We start from the raw sequence: 20,099 nt of genomic DNA, 5'->3' as shown, positions 1-20,099 counted from the left end.
AAACCAAAACGGTCCCACCCTTACTCCCTTTACTTTGAGTCGGGAAGGTGAGAAGCCGATGTTCCCACCCGTTTGGTTCCCTCTTATTTCTCCCAAGTTCTCCAAATGAAGGCCCAGCCCCCAGACCGTGCCATCTAGTCTGCCACCAGGCTCTATCAGAAAGGAGTGTGGCTCCTACCTCCCTTTCTCCTACCAACCAGCAGGGCCCTCATCATCCTGCTTTCAAGCTGTGTTACATGCCCAGCTGGGAAGAGAGTGAAAAACTGGCCTTGAGAAGAATGTGAGAAACACAGTGAAATTACTTGGGGACAGCCGGTGTTTACATCTTCCTTCTCCTCTTCTGGAAACAGCCACTTAGTCTCTGGGCCAATTCTTTTCACCTTAAAGGAGTGGGTACAGGGCGTAGACCTGGCCAATCCAAGTACCTCAGGCTTCTGGCTACAGACTGACCCAATGCAGTCACTTAGGGCTTTGCTGGCATACTCACTGCTGAGACTGCTAAGATGTAGGCCTGGTGCTGCCAGGAGCCCATGTGTAAAAGTGAACCTTCTGAAGATCTTTCAATCCCAAAGCAAAGGGAAGTAGAAGCCAAAAGACTGATGAATTCCTTTAAAGGTCTGGATCCAGTCATGCCCAAAGTCATTAAAACCACTGAAATTTTTAGTTACACAGCCCAATAAATTCCCTTTTTAAATACAAGTAACAATATCACCTCCCGCCAAACAGCCCTTAATACACACCTTGGACAGAAACGGTGAGTCCTGGGGTCTGTTAGAATAACCAACAGTTTATTAAAAGCTTGCTGTGGGGCTCTGTGCCAACCCCATAGCTGGGAGGGGCTCCCATGTCTGCCCCCAAGTCTGGGAGCAGCCCTTTCGAAGGTCCTTCCCTTGTTCCCCTGCCCTAGCTCTGATCTCAATTTAAAAAAAAAAAAAAAAAAAAGACAAGACGGCACAGGACGTCAGACAGCAACGGGGGGAATGGAGAGACCAGGCAACCTGACCCCAAACCCCATCCTGATCCTTCTTTCCTAGGAAGGCCTTTTCCTTCTGTTCTCCCCACCCCAGACCTGCTCTGCCACACCCCAGGTCTGGGGGGCCTGGCATCCCCGGTCCACGGCCCCATTACACGGGGTAGTATAGTTCTCTGAATATAATATATCTAGACCCACCCTTCCCCTCCCCCAGGGGACCAGATGAATATTTGACACGCACATCTCCCTCCTTTCCCGAGGCTGTGGTGGAGAGAGACCCTGGCACCATGGTGGGGAGGCAGGGGCTCCTGGTCAGCCTTGAGGCACCTATGCCCAAGCCGGCCCCGGGCCACTGGCCAGCCCAAGAAGCTCATGAGATGAGGCGGTCTGAGGGGAGCTGGAGCCAACATTCTGCCCCCACCCTTGGGTGGGCCTCACACTTACAGCCCCAGGATCAGGCTCCACCCACCCCTGCCCCTGCCCCATTCATCTGCTCATCCATCCTGCACTTCAGGAATAGAAGTGGGAGGAACCATTGAGGATGTGGGAAGCGACACTGGTGCTACGGCTCAGAGGCCCAGGCACTGCAGCGGCAGGTGGGCCCACATTGTCACTGCCACTGCCCCCTGAAGCTGCCCGCCGCAGGGGCTGAGGGCTGTTTCTTAGCAGCAGCAGGGCTCCACCACGGGGTGTCCCACTCTGTGTGGGGGGCCCCAGCCAGTTTGGGGGACCTGGAGGAGCCAGCAGAGAGGGCTGACGCCAGGCTGGAGGGGGCATGCCCGGTGGAGGAGGACCATGGCTCCAATGCGCCCCTGATCGGGGAACAGGACGGGAGGGCCAGGCAGGGGCAGGGGGTGGAGCGGGATAGCCCTGGGCAGCAGCCTCGGCTGGGATGCCCCCCAGAGCCATACTGGAGAAGCCCAGCCTCATGCTCTCGGCATCGAAAGCCTCGATCTCACGGGCCTGCCGCTCGAGCAAACTCCGGATTCGCTCGGAGCGCCCTGTCTGCAAGGCCAGCAGCTCCTCTTCCACCTGGGACACCCAGAAGAGAGGTTAGCATGTCTGGGGGCGGGAAGTGGGGAGCCTGCCCTCCCCAGTGCATCCTGGCGTCAAAGCCCCCTTACCCGCTGCTCCAGCAGTGCCCGCCTCAGAGCCACCCTCTGCTCCAGCTCCCGCAGCTCCCGCTCATGCTGACTCTCTGTGCGGATCTTGATCTTGCTCTGGTAGGCATTGAGCAGCTCCAGCTCCTGTTGCAGCTGCTGCCGAAGGGCCTGGAATTCTGCCTCCTGGGTCTCATCAAGCCGCAGCTGGCAAAGAGGAGAACACATTTTAGGGGCCTTCTCCCCCAGCCCCACACTCCTCCCCTGCCCCAGGTAGGCTGGGCCCGCAGGTTTCAAGAAGCAGCCAGTCTCAACATCCACCAGAATGAAAGGTCGCCATACCCTGTGACACAGCAATTACACTTCCAGGAATCTATGCCCCTGGTATACTCGCACATGTGCTCAGAGGAGCTCCCCGAAGCGTTGTAATAGCAAAATACTGGAAGCAACCTAAATGTCCACCAATAAGGGATGGGTTAAAGAAATGATGGTACATCCATACCATGGAAAATTCTACACTGTTTCAAAAATGAGACAGGTATACTGACATGGAAAGATGTCCAAGAAATAGCAGGTGGAAAAAGAACAGTATGTACAACACGATTTTGGATTAAAATTGTACGTAGTTTTCCAAATATGCCGAGGGAAAAGTAATCTAAAATACAACTATTAACTGTTACCTCTGAGAGGTGGGATTGGGTGAGAGAATGGCAATGACTAGGGGCACTTTGATGTTTTACGCTACGTGTAGTTTTTAATTGGCCCATTCCAGTGTTGTTGTGTGATCACTCTTAGAACAGCAATCTTCAAAATCCTCCAGAAGTCTGAGTAAATCAGCCCAAGGGCCACAGTCATTTTGATTTGCTCTCTGTTAACACATTAAACTAACTCAGGCCCAGGAAAAAGTTATAGCCACTCTTTGCTTGGTGGTTCTTGGTAGTCAGGCTAGTTTTGACAAGACCTTAAGAAAATACTTAAGAGAGACAATAAAGCCATTGCAGAGAATACTGACCATGGGAGGATCCAAATTTCCCCCAAGAACAAAAGCCCCGTCTTTGTCCACACTCCCCATTCCCATTGCCCATAACTAAGCCAGGCGTACAGAAGCCAGCCTCCACCATGCTCCCTCCCTGGACCCCAGGCCTCACCGCCTGTGAGCTGAGCATCTCGGAGATGGACTGGTCGTACTGCTCGGCTAGGATGGCCAGCTTGCGGGTCTGTTCTTCCTTGAGCCGCTTAAGGAGGCTCTTGTGCTGAGCTTTGGGCGTGGTCTCCAGCAAGTGTGCCCGCAGGGCCTTGTACTGCCGAGTCTGGATCTTACACGTCTCCTGGAACTGCTTCTTGATCTGCAGCTCCTTAGACTATGCAGTGGACGGACCAAGGGGAGATGGGGGCAAGGGAGAGGAGGAGGAGGAACAACCGGGGAGAGGGGGAGAAGAGAGAGAGAGAGAAGAGGAGACAGAAGCAGAGACAGGGAGAGGGAGAGAAACAGAAAACATGTTAGACAGAGGGGGCGGGGGGAGCTGTATACAGACAGACATGGAGAGATGGGATCGTGTTGAGAGAGATCAGGAAGATTCTCAATGGGCAAGAGATACGAAGTAAACAAGACAGGTTCCAAGAGCAAGTTCAGAGTTGGGTAGAAAACTCACAAGAAACAGCAGGAGAGTTTATGGACAGGGAACTGAAAATCTTTAGGGTACTGAGCGTACACAAGAAGCTCTGACCATGCAAAGAGGGAGAAAATACAACCCAGAGACGGAAACCCAGGAGCAGATACAGAATGTGCACAAGAGTGAGAGAACCAAGTCACACAACACACCCATGGAAGAGAGCAACACAGCTAAGGAAAGACAGAGGAAGTCCCAGGTTCAGCACCTCAGGGTGGGAGGGAGGGAAGGAGGATAAGCTCCAAGCCGAGAAATGGATAAGGAGTGCCCCATCTTGGGCCACACCAGGGAAAGGGCCAAAAGAGGTGGCCAGAAAGGGCCTGACAAGTTCAATGGGCCAGCAGCTGCTACCTGACCAGATCTTCACATTCCAGCCCCACCCCTTATGTACTCAGCTCCCACTCCAAGCCCACAACCAATCCCATTTCCATGGGCCCCCCAATCTGCCTGGCCCCCCCAAACTCACCACCCCTTACTGTAAAGGGTTTGCAGTCCCATCCCCAAGCCCTCTAGGGTAAAGCCTAATGCCAGGAGAGAAATTCAGCTCCCAGACAGTAGGGAACCACATAGGGAATGGGTTGGGAGAAAAGGCAGGGGATGAGGACAAAAGGACCCGGAACCTAAGGACTCTCTGCAAAGAATCCACCAATGGGGGGAACTATGGGACCAAGAAGTTCTTGGAAGCTCAACAGGGGCTCAGACCTCTGAGCTGGTGGTGGTCATGGTGCAACGAAGCTATGAAGGCAGAGAGGATGAGACTGAGGAGTGAAAGGGGTTAAGATAACGTAGATGGGGGTGAAGAGGTCATGGAACTGGGGGCCAAGGGTCCAGATTGGGGGCATACCCGGGAGGCTAGGCGGCAGGACAAAGCAGACAGAGGCAGCCTGGGCCAAAGGTACAGTTCCGCTCAGATATTTTATTTGTGTTTGTCTTTTTCTTCTTTTTTTTTTTTTTTTTTTTTTTTTGGTGGGGGAAAGGGGACAGGTTGGAAGGGAGACAGAAAAACAAAATCAAAGAGAGAAAAAAAAACATGACTTCCCACCCACCGCCACCCCTGGCCCCAGGCCTGAGTTGATGAGGGTGAGGATGAGCACACACACAGCGGGAGAACAGCAATAATTTAGGGTGGGGGAGGAGTGTCGGGAGACCACAAAGTGTAACTTCCGGACTCCATGGTGGAGGCTGCCTGTCTAAAGGTCCAAAGGACTGGGGTGAGGTGGGGAAGCATACTAAGGAAGGAGGGGTGAAAGGGAGGAGAGGATTGGGACTGGAGAAACCTCACTGAGTAGTGGGAGATAAAGTGCTCGATGCTCCAGATTCGGGCTGAGGAGGAGCTAGAGTTGGTTACCTCCAGGGAGGCAGGGCCCGGGACTGACGGGTTCGGGATCGCCGCCCCGTTAGAGTCCCAGGTGCTGGCTGGCGAGAAGCAGGAGGCCCTAGCCGGCGCTGACTGCGTGGCAGCAGCCGGGGGATACGGCTGGGCCTCTCGCCCCGGAGCAGGCCCCAGCTGGCCAGGGTGTGGATGGCCCAAGGGGGCAAGTGGGAGGCTAACCCCTGGCTGGCCCGTGCCAGGCGCCAGTTCCAGCCCTTGCACAGGGTCCAAAACCTTGCCAACAGGGCTAGTGGGTGTCGGGCAGTGCGGGGATTACCCCGCCGGGGCCCAGGGACAGGCAAACGGCTGCGGAAGCCATCCTTATTGGTTTTGGGGTAGAGTGCAAACAGGCCCCGGTCCCCCACAGCCCCACAGCCCTGTAGGGCACGAAAGGCCATGGGCGATAGGCGCAGCAGAGCCCGTAACCAGAGTCGAGAGATACCCCGGCGCATCCGGGGGCCCTGTTGCCGCACCCATTTGCCCCCAGCTGCAAGAGCTGCCAGAGGTAGAGCCAGACCTGGCCAGGCTAGGAGCCAGGAGGCCCCAAGGCCCAGGGGGACACCCATAAGGCCACGGCGCCAACTCAGACCCAGGACAGCCCCCAGTGCGGTGCCCTGGGCCAGGAGTAGGAACAGACTGGGGGGCAGGTGCAGAGCTGTACAAAGAAGTAGGTAGGAGGCCCCCAGGCCCACCAGCCCCACCTCAAGGGCCAGCAGCGATGCCTGCAGGCCACCCCCGCCCTGCGCTGCCAGCAGTGGGAGTAGCAGCAGAAGTAGTAGGGGCAGGAGGCCAGAGGAGGACCCCACTGCAAAGGACAGGCCTGCCAAGAGACCATGGGACAGAAGTCCAGGGAGCTGGTTAGCAGGGCTGTGCCTCAGATGTGTTGGAGGGGGTTCAGGGGGGATGTCTGGTGAGGGACAGCCATCTCCAGGATCCCTCAGGGTCCTAACTGGAGCTCCCTCTTCCTCTTCTTCCTCCTCCTCGGGGACTGGGGTTAGTGCTGGGCCTGGGATCCAGCCAAGCTCAAATTCCTCATCCAGGAGGCTCCCGTCCTCCTTGCCCCATAACCTCCATTCCCCAGCCGCCTCCTGGCCTACAATGCTCCTCTCCTGGGGTGCCAGGGATGGGACTCTAAGTTCTTCTATCTCCTCCTCAGGCAGACCCCAAATTTCCTCATCAACCAAACTCCTATGTTTTTGTGGGCCGGGACTAGAGATTCCTGATTCTTCCCCCAACATCCTCTGTTCCTCTGGCTCCAAGGTGGCCCCTTCCTTTCCCAGAATCCTTCTCTCTGGAACTGCTTCCTCCTCCTCTCCCAGAATTCTTTGGTTCAGTACTGCCTCCTGGCCAGATGAGCAGGGCTGCTCTTCTCTAGGGGTGCCTGTGCTGGGTGGTCCCAGAGCCCCAGGAATGGGGAGCGGGAGGCCCGGGGGACGCTGGCCTGCACGTACTTTGAGGCTCTTGGGCTGCTGGCGAACCTGGGCCGCGTGCTTCTGCCGCAACTCTTGCTCACGCCGCTTGTTGTACTCCAGCTGGTTACCCAGCTCCGTCTGGTGCTGCAGGCGGGTGAGCTCCGCCCGTGTGCGCTGGACGGCCTGGAGCTGCCGTAGCTCCAGCTCCCGCGTGGCCTCATGCTGCCGCAGCAGCAGTGCACACTCCAAGTCCTTCTGGGTCTGCTTCTTGTTCAAATCCTGAGGCAGAAGGGAGGCAGGGCCCCGAGCCCAGTCAGGAAGCCTTGTTGGTGTCAAGAGAGCCCCAGGACTCCCTGGCAGAGGGAGCTGAGCACAGGGAGCTAAGAGGTGTAAGAGCCAAGCTCCCGGCTGGTGTGGGAGCAGAAGCCTAGGGAGCTCTAGCGGGGTCTGGCAGGCATGAGGAAAGAAGCCAAGCTGTAACATGGAAGAGGGCAGAGGAGACAGATGACCCCAAGGAAGGCAAACGAAAGGGCAGGTGCCTGTGCTGCAGGAGGGAATGGGGGATGGGGTGGCCCACCTCGCGCAGCAGGTCCTGGTCCAGGCTGTGACGCGCCAGCAGCATCTTGCGCTTATATTGGCGACACTGAAGCTCAAAGTACTGGCGCTGCCGCCGCAGCAGCCCTGCCTCCTCCTCCGCCTGGCACTGCTGGAGCTGCTCCTTCTGCCGCAGAAGCCACTCAGCCTTCTCCCGCTTGGGGGTGCTGGGGTTCTCCTGGAGCTCCTGGGCAAGGCGGTGGGGAGGGCAGGGGGTCAGGGCGCCTTGCCCACCACAGGCCCCACCCACGGCTGCGGCCCGGTCCCACCTCTTTCAGCTGCTCCTTCCGTAGTTTGTACGTTCGCTTCTGAGCCTCCAGCAGGGCGGCCAGCTCCTTCTTCTGCTGCCCGAGGATGTGCTGCTGGAACTTACGCTCCTCGGCCTGGGCCGCTCGGGCCTCCTTCTCACCGATGGCCTGGTGCCGCCGGGACAGTTTTTCTGCCTCAGCCCCAAAGCCAGCGCGCTGGGCCTCAAGCTCCCGCTGCAGCCTCGCACTGTGCTCCTCCCGTTCACCCCGCAGCCTCGACTCCAGGGCCAGCAGCTGTTTCTGGTGCTGTCGTCGCATCCGCTTATAGCCGCTCAGCTGCTCCCGCAGCGCTGAGTCCTGCTCGTGCTCCTGGATCTGGCGGCTGACCTGGGGCAGGAGAGAGGATGAGAAGCGGGGCTCAGCCCTGCCCCATCGCATTAACACACAGAGCGTAACGATCGTTGTGCTCTACTAGAGAACATGCGTTTCAGACTCATAGGTTTAATTCTTATCTGGTGCTTTCCTCACACTCAGCCCCCTGGAGCCTGCTGCCTCCACAAGATGATGGGCACACAGTCAAATTCACAGACTGGTGAGACCCGCCCTGGGCCCAGCACAAAAGTGGCAACAATTCAAATTAATTCAAAATCAGAAATACCTGGGCTACACTCCCACTTACTAACTTACTAACCATGTGACTTCAAGCAAATGAACGACACTAGACCTCAGTTCCCTCGCCAGCTAAATGGGGCAATGATATCCTTTTGCAGGAAGCGGTGGAGATCCAACTCTGATACAGATGAACTAGTGTCTAATAAAACGCTCTGATCTGGGGTGCCTGGGTGGCTCAGTGGGTTAAAGCCTCTGCCTTCGGCTCAGGTCATGATCTCAGGGTCCTGGGATCGAGCCCCGCATGGGGCTCTCTGCTCGGTGGGGAGCCTGCTTCCTCCTCTATCTCTGCCTGCCTCTCTGTCTACTCGTGATCTCTGTCTGTCAAATAAATAAATAAAATCTTAAAAAAAATATATTAAAACAACAACAACAAAAAACACTCTGTTCTAACAAGTGTTGGCTTCCTTCCATTTCACCAAACACTGAAATGTAAGGAAGGAGTCAGTAAGGACTCAGCCTAGGTACGCAGCTGGGAGCTGGGCCATGAGATGCTGGGAGTATCAAGAACACTGGGCCTGGATGTCCCCATCTGAGGTTTGGAGCTCAGGTCCCATTGTCAAGTAGGCATGACTCCAATCAGTCCAGGTGGCCAAGTCCCTGGAAGTTACAGACCTCTCCGCACAGCACCAAAAGCACTAAGCATCACAGGATCTGAAGGGCTGTCCCAGCACTACACTCAACCACAAGTGTTAGCCATAGAATATATTACACTGACCACTGGCCTCTAAGATAATTGATGCTGGTGCCTGCAGCTAAGCAAAAATGTAATCTAAAGGTGCACTGAAAGTGTGGACAAAAACTATGTTCTATGAAAAGTCTATCCATTTTTTCCTGTGAACAGAGAAAAACATCACCATGACTTGATTTTAGGAGGTCAAGGTTCTGCTTAATTTGAAAATTTGAGAACCACCAAAGGTGTTGGGGCAAGTGCCTTGGACAATGGCACGTCTGAGTCACGATTCTCTCGTTTCTCCGATGGGCTTGTACCCTCTCTCTCCAAAGGAGCTGGAAGGATGAGATGCAGGCATGGGTGTGGGCCTGAGAGCTGATCAATGGTATGAGGCAGACACTGGCCACCATTCCTTGCCCTCCAGGGATGTAAAATCCAGCACACCTGTCATAATGCCATTTGGGAGCAACACCGCACAGGGATGTGAAGCACCTGGCTGGCCAGGAGCCTGGGAAGGCTTACTACTTAAGCCTAGCCACAAGGATGGAGTAAGAGTTTACCAAGCTTGGAATACCCATATTAGGTGATGTGACCAAAACAGTCTGTTGAGAGAACGGAGTGCGGAAGGTTGAGGAGAGAAGGTGAGAAAAAACAACAGAAAGTGAGGGTGGAATCTGCACTTAATCCAGCGCCACAGCTGGGAAAAATCATCTCTTAAGAGTCCGGGGCATCCAGGCTGAGGGTGGATGGCCATGCTTACCAGGGAGGCAGTACGGATGGTGGCAAAGTGGTCCCGGTTGCGGCAGTAGGCCCGGCGGCGGGCAGAAGAGGTGGTAGAGGTGGAAGCCGGGGCTGCCGGCGGCTGGAGAGGGCCGGGGGTCATCTCTGGCTGGTAGGGGTCATCATAGAGATTGTCAGAACCCTAGAGGAAGGGAAGGTAAAAGGGTTGTCCAAGGTTCAGAGGTTACTGGGCCCAAAGGGAGTTCCCTGGAGACCCAGTGAGACTTAGAGAAGCAATCACATGGGAGGGAGAGCTGGGGACCGGCCTTGGCACCGTCAGGCTTACTGAGGGCGAGGTGCATACCGGCAGTCGGTGGATGATGGAACTGTGGGAGGTGACCGTGTGCTCTCCCTCCTGCATCATGGCCATCTCTCGGGCTTCGGGCCCTTCCTCTTCCTCCTCTTCCTCTTCCTCTTCCTCCTCCTCCTCCTCGTTGTCTGAAGCATCTGCTAGGCTGTTGACCGAACTGCTCTGGCTGGAGGCGCTGATGGACATGCTGGGCACTGAGTGGCTACTCTCTAGACTGGTCAGCGTCCCAGCCCGGTGCATGTAGGGCTCGGCCTCCTGCGGACAGGGCGCAGGCTGTTGGGCAGGGAAGGGGAAGGACAAGGGGAGAGTGTATAGAGGTAGCACAGGGAGACAGAGGGTAGGAAGAGGGAGAGGGAAAGTGAGCCAAGCAGCTGCCAGGAGGCGAGCACAACACAGTGGTATAGAAGGGTGGTATGGTAAGCTGGGTCACCTCCTCTTCCTCTGGGGCCTCAGCACCAGGGCCATTGGGTGCCTCTTGGAACAATATCTTCTTCATCTTACGGTACTGCAGGTTGTCTAGCTCCCGCACAGCATCCTTAGTTCTCTGGATTAGGTCCATGATGACCGTGGGTGGCCGCTCCCGGAGCACAAAGCGGTGCTGAGGGGAGAGAATGCTGAGGCCTGCTGCCGAGCACCCTGCCCCCCAATATCCCATGGGCTTTGGCGTTCCCTCTGCCCTGAGATACTTCCCTGGGACTCATGTCCACCATGAACTGATGCTAGCCTTGTCCTAACCCGTGCTCCCGCATACATTTTCACCACCCAATCACTACTCCCGGGGCAGGCTCCTGTTCTTCCGGGCACGGCTGACAGACAAAAACAGTCAGGAGATCTGGATTGTAGTCCAGGTCCTCTGTCAAAGTGCTGTGTGCCCCTGGACACATCATGAGGCCTCTCTGGACCTCATAAGGTATCCCACGATTATAAAGCAAACAGGTCAAACTAGACTGTCTACATCAGTTCCCAACTAGGGTTCCTTAGGCCTCCATGGATCTGTGAAGGGAACAGGGGCCCCTCTACTTTTGATAACTCAAAATACACCTAAGGGAAAACATACATTTACCCAAGACAAGGCTACACAGGCTTTTGGTTTGAATTACATCAGATCAGTGTGGTAACCCTGGTTATCGCACGCAGACCAGAAGCTCTGGCTGGCAATTACATACATCTTTGATTAATAAAAGATGGGAAAACAAATTATTACTTAATAAGTAAAGGCAGTCTTCTAGACAAAATCTTGCAAAACACAGAGTCCACTGGGCACTGGGAATGGGGGTGGGAATTCGTAGGTTAAGTGGCTGGTGGAGGAAGAACTGGGAATCACTAATGCCACTGAGGAGTTCCTCAAGTGATTCTAACAAGCCACAGTTCTAGGAGAATGTTAGGGCAGTGAGCCCTCACCTTCAGAAGAACCTCTGAGGTTGGTCTGTCTTGAGGGATCTTCTGAAGACAGGAGTCAACAAAATTCCGGAAGTACTCAGACCTAAATGTCATGGGAGGATAAGGGAGAGGTGGAAAGGGCATGAGCCACGCAGCCTTACCCTACGGAAGGTCTAACTCCAGGGCCCAGGAATCCCAGTCCTCACCAGTGTCCTGACTGGAGCACGGGGGACTCATTCTGTGCAATGTGGTATAAGGCACTCATCGCATTCATGTTGAACAGCGGTGGTTTCCGTTCCGCTACAGAAAAAGGTCAACAGGGAGAAGGTGAGAGGTGGAAGGTAGGCAGAAGAGGCTAGAATGGAAATCAAAAGATTTGGGTCCACACCTCAGCTCCCTGACTTCCTTGCTGACCAATTCTCATAATCTCAATTAATTCCCTCTGTAAAATGTAATACTGATCCTCTCCCGTGCACACAGTGGGGGAGGGATCAAAGAAAACAACATGTGCATAAGCACCGAAGGAGGCAGAAGGAAACAGTTATCAGTCCAACTAACATTTATTAGGTTCCAAATAAGGGTAAAAAACTTGCTAAGTGTTACGGTGAAGTTAAGGAAAATCAAGACATAGGCCCTATCCCCAAGGAACTTCCAGTCTAACAGGGAAGGAGACAGAAAAACGGCTGGGAAGTGGGGTGTGCATGGTGGGCCCTCAAACTGGTACACAGGCAGGGGATCAAGGGCAGGTCTTTTGGAAAAAGGGATACTGGGAACTAGGCCTCAGATGAGAAGTTACAAGCCAGGAGCTCCTCGTGGGCCAGACAAATGTTTTGTGTTGTTTATGTTTTTTGGCCTGAACACTGTTTTTTGTTTTTTTAAGATTTTATTTAATTTATTTGACAGAGAGAGAAAGAGACAGTGAGAGAGGGAACACAAGCAGGAGGAGTGGGAGAGAGAAAAGCAGGCCTCCCGCAGAGCAGGGAGCCCGATGCGGGGCTCAATCCCAGAACCCTGGGATCATGACCCGAGCTGAACGCAGACACTTAATGACTGATCCACCCAGGAGACCCTAAACAGTGATTTTTTAAAAAAGATTTTATTTATTTATTTGACAGAGAGAGAGATCACAAGTAGGCAGAGAGGCAGGCAGAGAGAGAGAGAGGAGGAAGCAGGCTCCCTGTCGAGCAGAGAGCGCGATGCGGGGCTCGATCCCAGCACCCTGAGATCATGACCTGAGCCGAAGGCAGAGGCTTAACCCACTGAGCCACCCAGGCACCCTAAACAGTGATTTTTGAATAAAATTCCAACCTAACAATTTAACAACCATCATCATCATCACCACCATCATCTAAATTTCAAGCTTCCCCTAAAGAATTAGATCTGATGAAAAGGAGCTCACATTCCTGCACAATGATGGGCTAGAGCTAGGCAACAGCAATCTCCAGTTTGCCAGAGCCTTCTCCACACTGCTTCTCTGATACAGACTATCAACTGTCATTTATAATTAGAACTAATTGTTTCTTTGGTAGTAGAGAAATAGTTCTCTGCATTCATGTCTCTACCAAAAACTAGAAATATAAAGGACAGCTCTCAATCTTTCTTATACCTGGCCTGTTTCACATATCTGCATCACTTTTACGGCTGTGGCCTTAAATGGCAAATGCAGACATGTGGAGATGGAGAACAAGAATATGTCCAAATCTTGGACTTCGGGGAGAAGACACAATATAAACCAAGGCCAAAAAGTAGAAAGGTTCACGGCACCCTCAGGAGGAGAGAGCCAACCTTCCGGCAGCGGAACCTTCAGCTTGGTGGAAGGAAGGGTGGGGATGGTGTCAGTCTTGAAGGCAATGGGGAGCATTAAGGGCTTACGGAGGGGAGTGAAGCAGCAGCACCCAGCTAGGGCGGATCTCTCTGATGTAAGGAGAGACTGGAGGGAAGAAGAGACTAAAGGTAGGAAACATCACCACAGGAAGTCACTGATAAGAGGACCTAAGGGCACTTCTTTCTGCGGGAACTAGCTGTGCCTGGCACCACGCTGGAGGCTTTACAAACACTACCTCGCAAATAGTTGTTTGAGCTGGACAGGGCTTCAAGGCCTCATGAACTCACTTGAGCCTAACTCTCTGGCCTTATCACTCACTGCTTTTTACATGGCATTACTTGCAATATTCCGAACTGAAGCTAGTCTCAGCTCCCCATGTCTGCTCTTACCTGTCTGGAATGCTCTTCCCTACAGTCTTCACACAGCTACTATTTGTCTTACGGTTCTGCCTAGACATCTCCAATACGAGAAGACCTTCCTCAGCTCCTGAACTAGGTCAAGTCCCTTGTTTTATGGTTGTACTGTTCCTGTAACTTCTCCTTTCAGCTTCTATCACACTGAGAGAAAACATGCCTGTTTCCCCAACTAGAAGGTAAGTCCATGAGGGCAAGAACCTCATTCACTGCTATACCCCCAGAACCTGCTACCACAGCATGGCACACAGTGGGCATTCAAAAAAGATATAGGGGTGCCTGGGTGGTTCAGTCGGTTAAGCGTCTGCCTTTGGCTTAGGTCATGATCCCAGGGTCCTGGGATAGAGCCCTGCATCAGGCTCTCTGCTCAGTGGGGAACCTGCTTCTCCCTCTTCCTCTGCCTGCCGCTCCCCCCTTGCTTGTGTTCTCTTTCTGTGGGATAAATTAAAACTTAAAAAGAAAGAAAGAAAGAAAGAAAAGAAGACAGAGAACTAGAGTAGTGGACAGGAAGGGAAGAATGCTTTGAAATCTTCAGGTCTAAGAGCTGTTAGGATTTGACAGCTGACTGACTTGGGGACCAAGGGTAGAGTCAAAATGGACAGGAGTCTGAAAGCCTGAGGATGAGATGGTATGCTGATGGTAAGAGAAAGAGAAAGGAGTGGAGAGAAAAAAGGATGAGGGAACAGAGGATGCGTCCTTACCCAGCTCGATGCAGGTTATCCCCAATGACCAGACATCCACCTTGCCGTCATACTGCCCCTCATCCATTGCCAGGATCACCTCCGGAGCCATCCTGGGAGAAAGGTCAGAAGAAAGAGGCTGTTCAGTCACCCAGACTCTGCCAACTCCTGCTCCCAACATCCTGGGGACTCTCTCCACTCACCACTACTCCCACTCACCAGTATGGGGTGCCCACAAAGGAGTTGGCGGGTGCCATGATAGATGCAGAGCCGAAGTCCCCCAGCTTCACCAAGCCTGGCTCTGATAGCAAGATGTTTCCAGCCTTCACATCCCTGTCAGAGACAAAGCACAGGCATAAAGGCATGCATCTCAGGAAGGCTGGGCAGGGCTTCAGCACCAAGTTTCCAGGAAGGCCACAGCCCAGCCGAATGAGGAGTGTAGACCGCACCCCCTCACAGCCACCGTCGCTGCAGCTCATACCTATGGATCATGTTGTGGGAGTGCAGGTAAGCCAGGCCCTGAAGGGCCCCGTGTGTCACAGCTGCAATCTCCACCTCCTGAAGGGGCTTCTTGTGCACTGGGGAGTGAGGGAGAAACATCAAACTGAAGGGAGCCCAAGGGTGGGTATGGAACAAGCTCCCCTGATCCCTTCCCCTACAGCTTCTTTGCTCTTCTCCCTTCTCCCACTTGTTGGCCAGAGCCACTTACCTTCTAGAAGGTCAGAAGCTGAGCCCAGGCAATACTCCATCACCAGCTAAGAAAGGATAAAGGGTCAGAGATAAGCATATCCGGCCACCCATGCCCCATCTCCCTTGGGCAGAGATCCAGAGAGTGTCTTTGCCTATCCTCCACTCAGTCACTGCACCCGGGGGTAAAAACAGAGAGGAAGGACAACTGAGAAAACGACATTGTTGTAGGAGAGTCCCTAGAGCCAGGGCCTCGTCTAGAAACAGCCCAAGATGCCACCACTCCCAACTGAATCTCTTCAAAGCCCCATTCTATCTCCATTTCCTTCAGCCCATGTGCCCTTTTCCAACTACTAACAGTTTATGTCAATCTTCAAACCAGCCTCTCCTTCTGGACAAACACTGCTATTCATGGGTTTGTCTGAGGACTAAAGAAGTTGGGGGAGACTATAACAGCACCTGGAATAGGGCCCATCTAAGAGACTGGACCAGGACAAGGATGGGGGCAAAGATCAGGGGGCTAGCTCACCCAAGCCGTGTGCTCCCTCAGGTAACAGCCCCGGTACTGAATGGTATTGGGGTGCCGGAGCTTCTGCAGGAACCGCACCTCCTTGATGATATCCTGCCACTTCTGAGAGGAGGTCAGGGAAGGAGAGGCTTACTCAGCCTAAACATTGAGACTGGGGTCCCCTGCCCTGCCCCCCACCAGTCTGGTCAAACCTAACCCACCTCATTTGACTGCTTCCCACTGTAGGACATCTTCTTGATGGCCACCACCTCACTATTCCGGACATCTCGGGCCTGTAAGACCAGATCAGAAGGTGGTGAAGGCCCCTGGTGAGAACTGGGCAGCGGGAAGTCTTGTTGGCCCAACAGGGGAGGGCAGGAGAGGCTGGTGTGGTACAGCAGTGTAGAGGACTGTGGACCCACAGCAGGAAGAATGCAGTGCCTGTCCCTACCCCATTTTCCTAAGCCCCAACTCACAAAGTACACAGCTCCAAAACTGCCATGGCCAATTTCCCGGAGATCAGAGAAGAGCTTTTCAGGGTCATCCTTGAAGAAGAGCTCAGCCACATCGGGGTCCTTCAGGCTCCCGGCCCGGCCCCCAGCTGGCATGATGGCCCCTGGGGGCCCTGAGAGTGGGGCCTGACCTGGAGAATGAAGAGCAGACCCTTAGAGCAAAGATGGGACACTCAGAGAGAGAAAGGAAGGGGCCTCTCAAGTTTCTGCCTTCTCCTCCACTAGTTCCCTGATGAGGGGGAGGCACCGCAGAGGAAGGGCAAGGGGGAGATTAGGAACAACATCAAAGCTCCAAAAAAATGAAGTTGCCCTGGCAACCAGAGCACGGGGGCCGGGTCCCTGGAGTCCCTAAAACTGCTAGGAAGACTGAGAGCAAAGCATCCTCACCACCCCCAGCCCTCAATAAGATCCATTTCGCTACAACCCTTACTTCTCCCCCTCAAGAATAAAAGATCCCACCTCCCAGCCAGAACCCCAGATTCCCAAGGGTCCTGTCCCACAACTCCCATACCCCAAATACTTCCAGGCACCTTCCTGTTCCCCTTGGCGTCGAGGCCCCCTCCTCCCTCAACCTCTCACACCCTGGAAGAGAGCAGGAAACAGCCAGGCCGGAGGCAGTGGAAATCCGGCCATTGTTAGAAGTGGGTACTGGCCCACAAGGGCCAGAGGACTTGCTCTCAAAAAGGGTTAGGGACACTGTGGTAGGAAGGAGATGTAGAACAAGAAGGACAGGGATAGCAATGGCAGCTGGCTTTTGGGGCCTGTGACCTGGGCCGCCTTACTTGTCCAGTCCAATCACATGTGCTTCAATGCAAAGGTACAGAACATTTGTAGTGTACAAATAACACTGACTAAGCATGTAACAGTAAGCACCTTACATGCATCTCTCTCATTCAATCCTTACCACAATTTTATGAGAATTTACTATTACCCCTACCTTGCAGATGAGGAAATAAGCTCAGAAAAGGTTAAGTCTTGCCCAGCTTCCACTGCTATGCAGGAAATAAGCAGGGCAAGATAGTGACCACCATTTTACAGACTATGTGACTGAGGCACAGAAAGGAAGCAGGATTTCTCCAAGGTCAGAGAACAGGATCTTCTCTCCAGTCAGGCCAGTGTGCTTATTACTGTTTTAGCAACTCACCTCAAGCTCATTCCCATCCTGCAGGAAGCCTCCACTGACCACTCTAGCCTTTGGGGAGAGCTCCTAGAGCACACAGCCCAATACCCACAGAAAGCTCCTGCAGTAGGAAGAAGCCAAGGACCCCGCCCCTTTCCCCCAGGGAATTCCAGGCCAGGCTCCTGGCTAAGCACTTGTTGGAATTTAGGCACAAAAAGAGCCTTTAGCAGAGTTGGACTCCCAGGGCAGAGTTCTAGCTCCTTTAAAGTACCTAACAATTTAGCGTGTAATTATATTCTGTCGTGCATTGTTTCCTGTTGTGTTGTTAATTTTGTCTCCTTAGCCCAACTGGAAGCTGGAGGGCAAGAAGTAAGCCTGACTCTTCAGTGGGCCCCCAGGGTGCAGAGGGCTCAGAATAGCCTAGGAGATTGATTGACTGCCCTCAGCCAAGCCCTCAGCAGCTCCCAAGCTGCTCCAAACAGGCCCCTTTCTCCATTCTCCTGCCAGCAACACTGCTAAGCACCTCTCACCCCCACCACACACCCACACACAAAGGCAGGTGCTCACAACTTGCCAAAGGAATCTTCTTGACCTCTTTACCAGCACCCAGCCCAGAATGCCAACCCAGGACCCCAAGCCACATATAAGGGATGCCAACAAAACATCACACTGGGCCTCTTCCTCAAATAATGAACATTTGTGTGATTACCAATGTCTGTGCTAAATCACAGCCACCTTCTAAAACAATGTTATCACCATTCTGCAGATGAGGAAACCCAAGTCTGTCTGTCCCTAAGCTACACTACCAGTACATCTCACCAGCAACATATAGCAACAGGGTTTTGAGGAGGTTCCTTATACTTGGTCTTCTCTTTGATAAAATGGATTACAGCACAGAGCTGTTGTGAGATTTTTAATGAGATCTCAAACCTAGAAACACTATGCAGACGCTTGGCATATGGATTTCTCCTTCCCTGCCTCCAGGGTCACCACAAGGATTTAATACTTTGTGGACTGTCCTACCCCAGCAGCTTGGCTTTAACTGTGAAGAGACACCACTATGGCTATCATTTGTCAAAAGAGAGAGCCCTCTCAGGAACCCAGGCCAACGAATGGAATCAGGGTAAAGATGAAGGTCACAGTAGAGAGAAAAATCCACGAGACAGAAGATAGGAGCCAGAGCCTACCATCAGAAAAAGCTTCTGACTATAACCCTCCCAAAAAGGAAGCTCTTCTCCCCCTCATTCTTAAATCTCACCCCAACTCATTCTCCTCTGGATCCCTGGCCAAGAAGAGATGCCAAGAGACAGGTATGGAGCGGGGGCAAAACTTGATCAAGAATCTGGGTTTAAATCCTAATTCTGCCACTGTGTGACCTTGGGCAACCTCTCTGGGCCTCAATATTCTCAACTGTAAAATGGGAAGACAGCAAGAAAAGAGGCCCTACAGGGTGAATGGAGGGGGAGGTGTCACATGAGAGAACAGATGTAAAGCACTTTCTAAATGACAGATCGCTTGACAAATGTATGAGATTACACCATCAGCAAGAGATTGGAAGGTAACGATATAGCTAGAAAAAATATTGCCAGGCACTCCTCAACACAAATGCACACACACACACTTCCTTGAAAGGACAATCCAAACAGACCATGCCTAAAAAAACAGATAAGTGGACCCACCATGGAGATCAAAGGCAAGGGAATCAACACCCCAAAGCAATCAGAGAAAGGGGTATAATCAGAGAACAGGTAGCTGTAAGGGGCAAAGTGAACATAGGAGAAGACCAGAAAAGTGCAAACCCATCTGATTAGCTCAAGCACCCTAGAGTGTGACCCCCCATGACATCAAAGACCCTGTCACCTTAGGTCCCCCATCAGACAGATAAAATGAAGAGGAACAAGGTGGCAGCAGAAGGCACCGCTAGCCAGAGGCTGACCACTGGCCCACTGGGCTTCATCCTGAGAAGAGGGCCTACCCAGGCCCAGTTCCTCAAAAAGGAGCACCCTTTCTTCTCAATGCTAGACACAGGGACCCGCGCCCCTGCACCCCGTGTCTCACCTGGTAGGGGTCACTATGGTGCCCCAGCGCTTCCGCCTGCTCCTGGGGTCCTCCAGCGGCTCTGCCAAGCAGGGAGAGGGGCAAGGAGACCTTTCCCCTTGCCACCTCTTCCTCGGCTTTCGCCCTTCCTGAGGGGCGGGCCCGGGAAGCCTCCCCTGGAGGGGAGGGGGTGACAACCTGATCTGACCTCGCGGTCCAGTCCTCCTCCTCCTCGAGGGCGACAGTTGCTGAATCCCGGATTTCTGGTTGTGGGGTCTGAACCCCAGATATTTGAACGAAGGGAAGCTGAATTTGGTATCTGAACGCGCGGGGAATGAACCCCGGATACTGGTGCACGCAGGGGCCTGAACCCCAGATTTCTGAAATCCTACGAAACAGAGCCCCAGGTTTAGAGAGGTTGGGACCCGAGTCCTGGATATGTGGGGTCAGAGGGGCTGATACCCGGATATTTGAGAAGCGAGGGGTCAAGCCCGGAAATTCGCGACCGAAGGGCCTGAGCCCCAGCTCTTCGGCCACCGACAGGGGGCCCACCCCGAGGACGTCCGGCCGCACGGCCCCTCTCACACCGGGGTCCGAGGGTGACAGCCCTCACTCCCGCCCCAGCCTCCTCCCTTTTCCCTTCTCTCTCCTGAGGGTAGCTGAAAGATTGTAGCTACGGACGGTCCCCGCGCCTTCTCTCCCTCTCCTCTTCTCAGTCTCAGCCTCTCTCCGCACCACAGCCCCGGTCTCGTCCCGGTCTCCCTCTCCCTCTTCCTCCCAATTCCAAGATGGAGACCGGGCGGGAGCGCGCAGGCGCGGTAGGGACGCCGGGCCAAAGGGGGCGGAACCCCAAATGAAATGGCCCCGCCCCCCTATCCTCACTGCCGGGGCCAGGGAGATGGGCAGCTACCCGGCCAGAGTGCGCGCGCGCTCCGCCACGCGGACCCTGGATGGGAGGAGGCGGGGAGAAGGGCTAGGCTTGGAGGGGGAGGAGCTCAGCAAGCAGTCCGACAAGTGGCCGTGGAGAGAGCTGCGGCGCATGCGCTCGCCCCGCCTTAGCGCTGAGCCCGAGCTTGTTGCTAGGGGAAGCTTTGAGGGGGCGCGAGTGGAAGGAGAGAAGCCGGGATCTGCGCCTG

General features: G+C 53.9%; 1 protein-coding gene across 4 annotated transcripts; it reads right to left on the bottom strand.

The window, feature by feature from the left end:
* Positions 1-767: 767 nt before the first annotated feature.
* TAOK2 (TAO kinase 2) lies at positions 768-19,099 on the bottom strand. 4 transcript variants are annotated; one of them, XM_080830293.1, is made up of 19 exons: positions 18,985-19,099; positions 15,771-15,937; positions 15,516-15,587; positions 15,316-15,417; positions 14,809-14,854; positions 14,581-14,677; positions 14,319-14,432; positions 14,121-14,212; positions 11,388-11,481; positions 11,203-11,284; positions 10,232-10,399; positions 9,796-10,056; positions 9,472-9,633; positions 7,391-7,756; positions 7,105-7,308; positions 6,567-6,806; positions 3,222-3,434; positions 2,098-2,280; positions 768-2,005 (listed from the first exon to the last, which is right to left on the bottom strand). In XM_080830293.1, exons 2-19 carry the CDS (start codon positions 15,900-15,902, stop codon positions 1,484-1,486), a joined length of 3,150 nt encoding a protein of 1,049 aa, XP_080686419.1. In that variant the 5' UTR covers positions 15,903-15,937; positions 18,985-19,099; the 3' UTR covers positions 768-1,483. The 4 variants fall into 4 exon arrangements, with proteins under 4 accessions (XP_080686419.1, XP_080686420.1, XP_080686417.1 ...); XM_080830294.1 differs by having other exon boundaries at positions 6,594-6,806; XM_080830291.1 differs by lacking the exons at positions 768-2,005; positions 2,098-2,280; positions 3,222-3,434 and having other exon boundaries at positions 4,709-6,806.
* Between the last annotated feature and the right edge of the window lie 1,000 nt (positions 19,100-20,099).

This window comes from Martes martes (genome assembly GCF_963455335.1).
Source record: "Martes martes genome assembly, chromosome: 18".
In the NCBI taxonomy this organism is placed as follows: Eukaryota; Metazoa; Chordata; class Mammalia; order Carnivora; family Mustelidae; genus Martes; species Martes martes.
Note: the sequence above shows the minus strand (reverse complement) of the source record. Positions and strands in the feature narration are given on the sequence as shown.

Coding starts and splice junctions, on each gene's coding strand:
- TAOK2 (XM_080830291.1), bottom strand. CDS start 15,902: ATGCCAGCTGGGGGCCGGGCCGGGAGCCTGAAGGACCCCGATGTGGCT. Junction 14,855..15,315: donor TGAGGGAGCACACGGCTTGG/GTGAGCTAGCCC, acceptor ATCCTTTCTTAG/CTGGTGATGGAGTATTGCCT. Junction 6,807..7,104: donor ACCAGGACCTGCTGCGCGAG/GTGGGCCACCCC, acceptor CTTCTGCCTCAG/GATTTGAACAAGAAGCAGAC.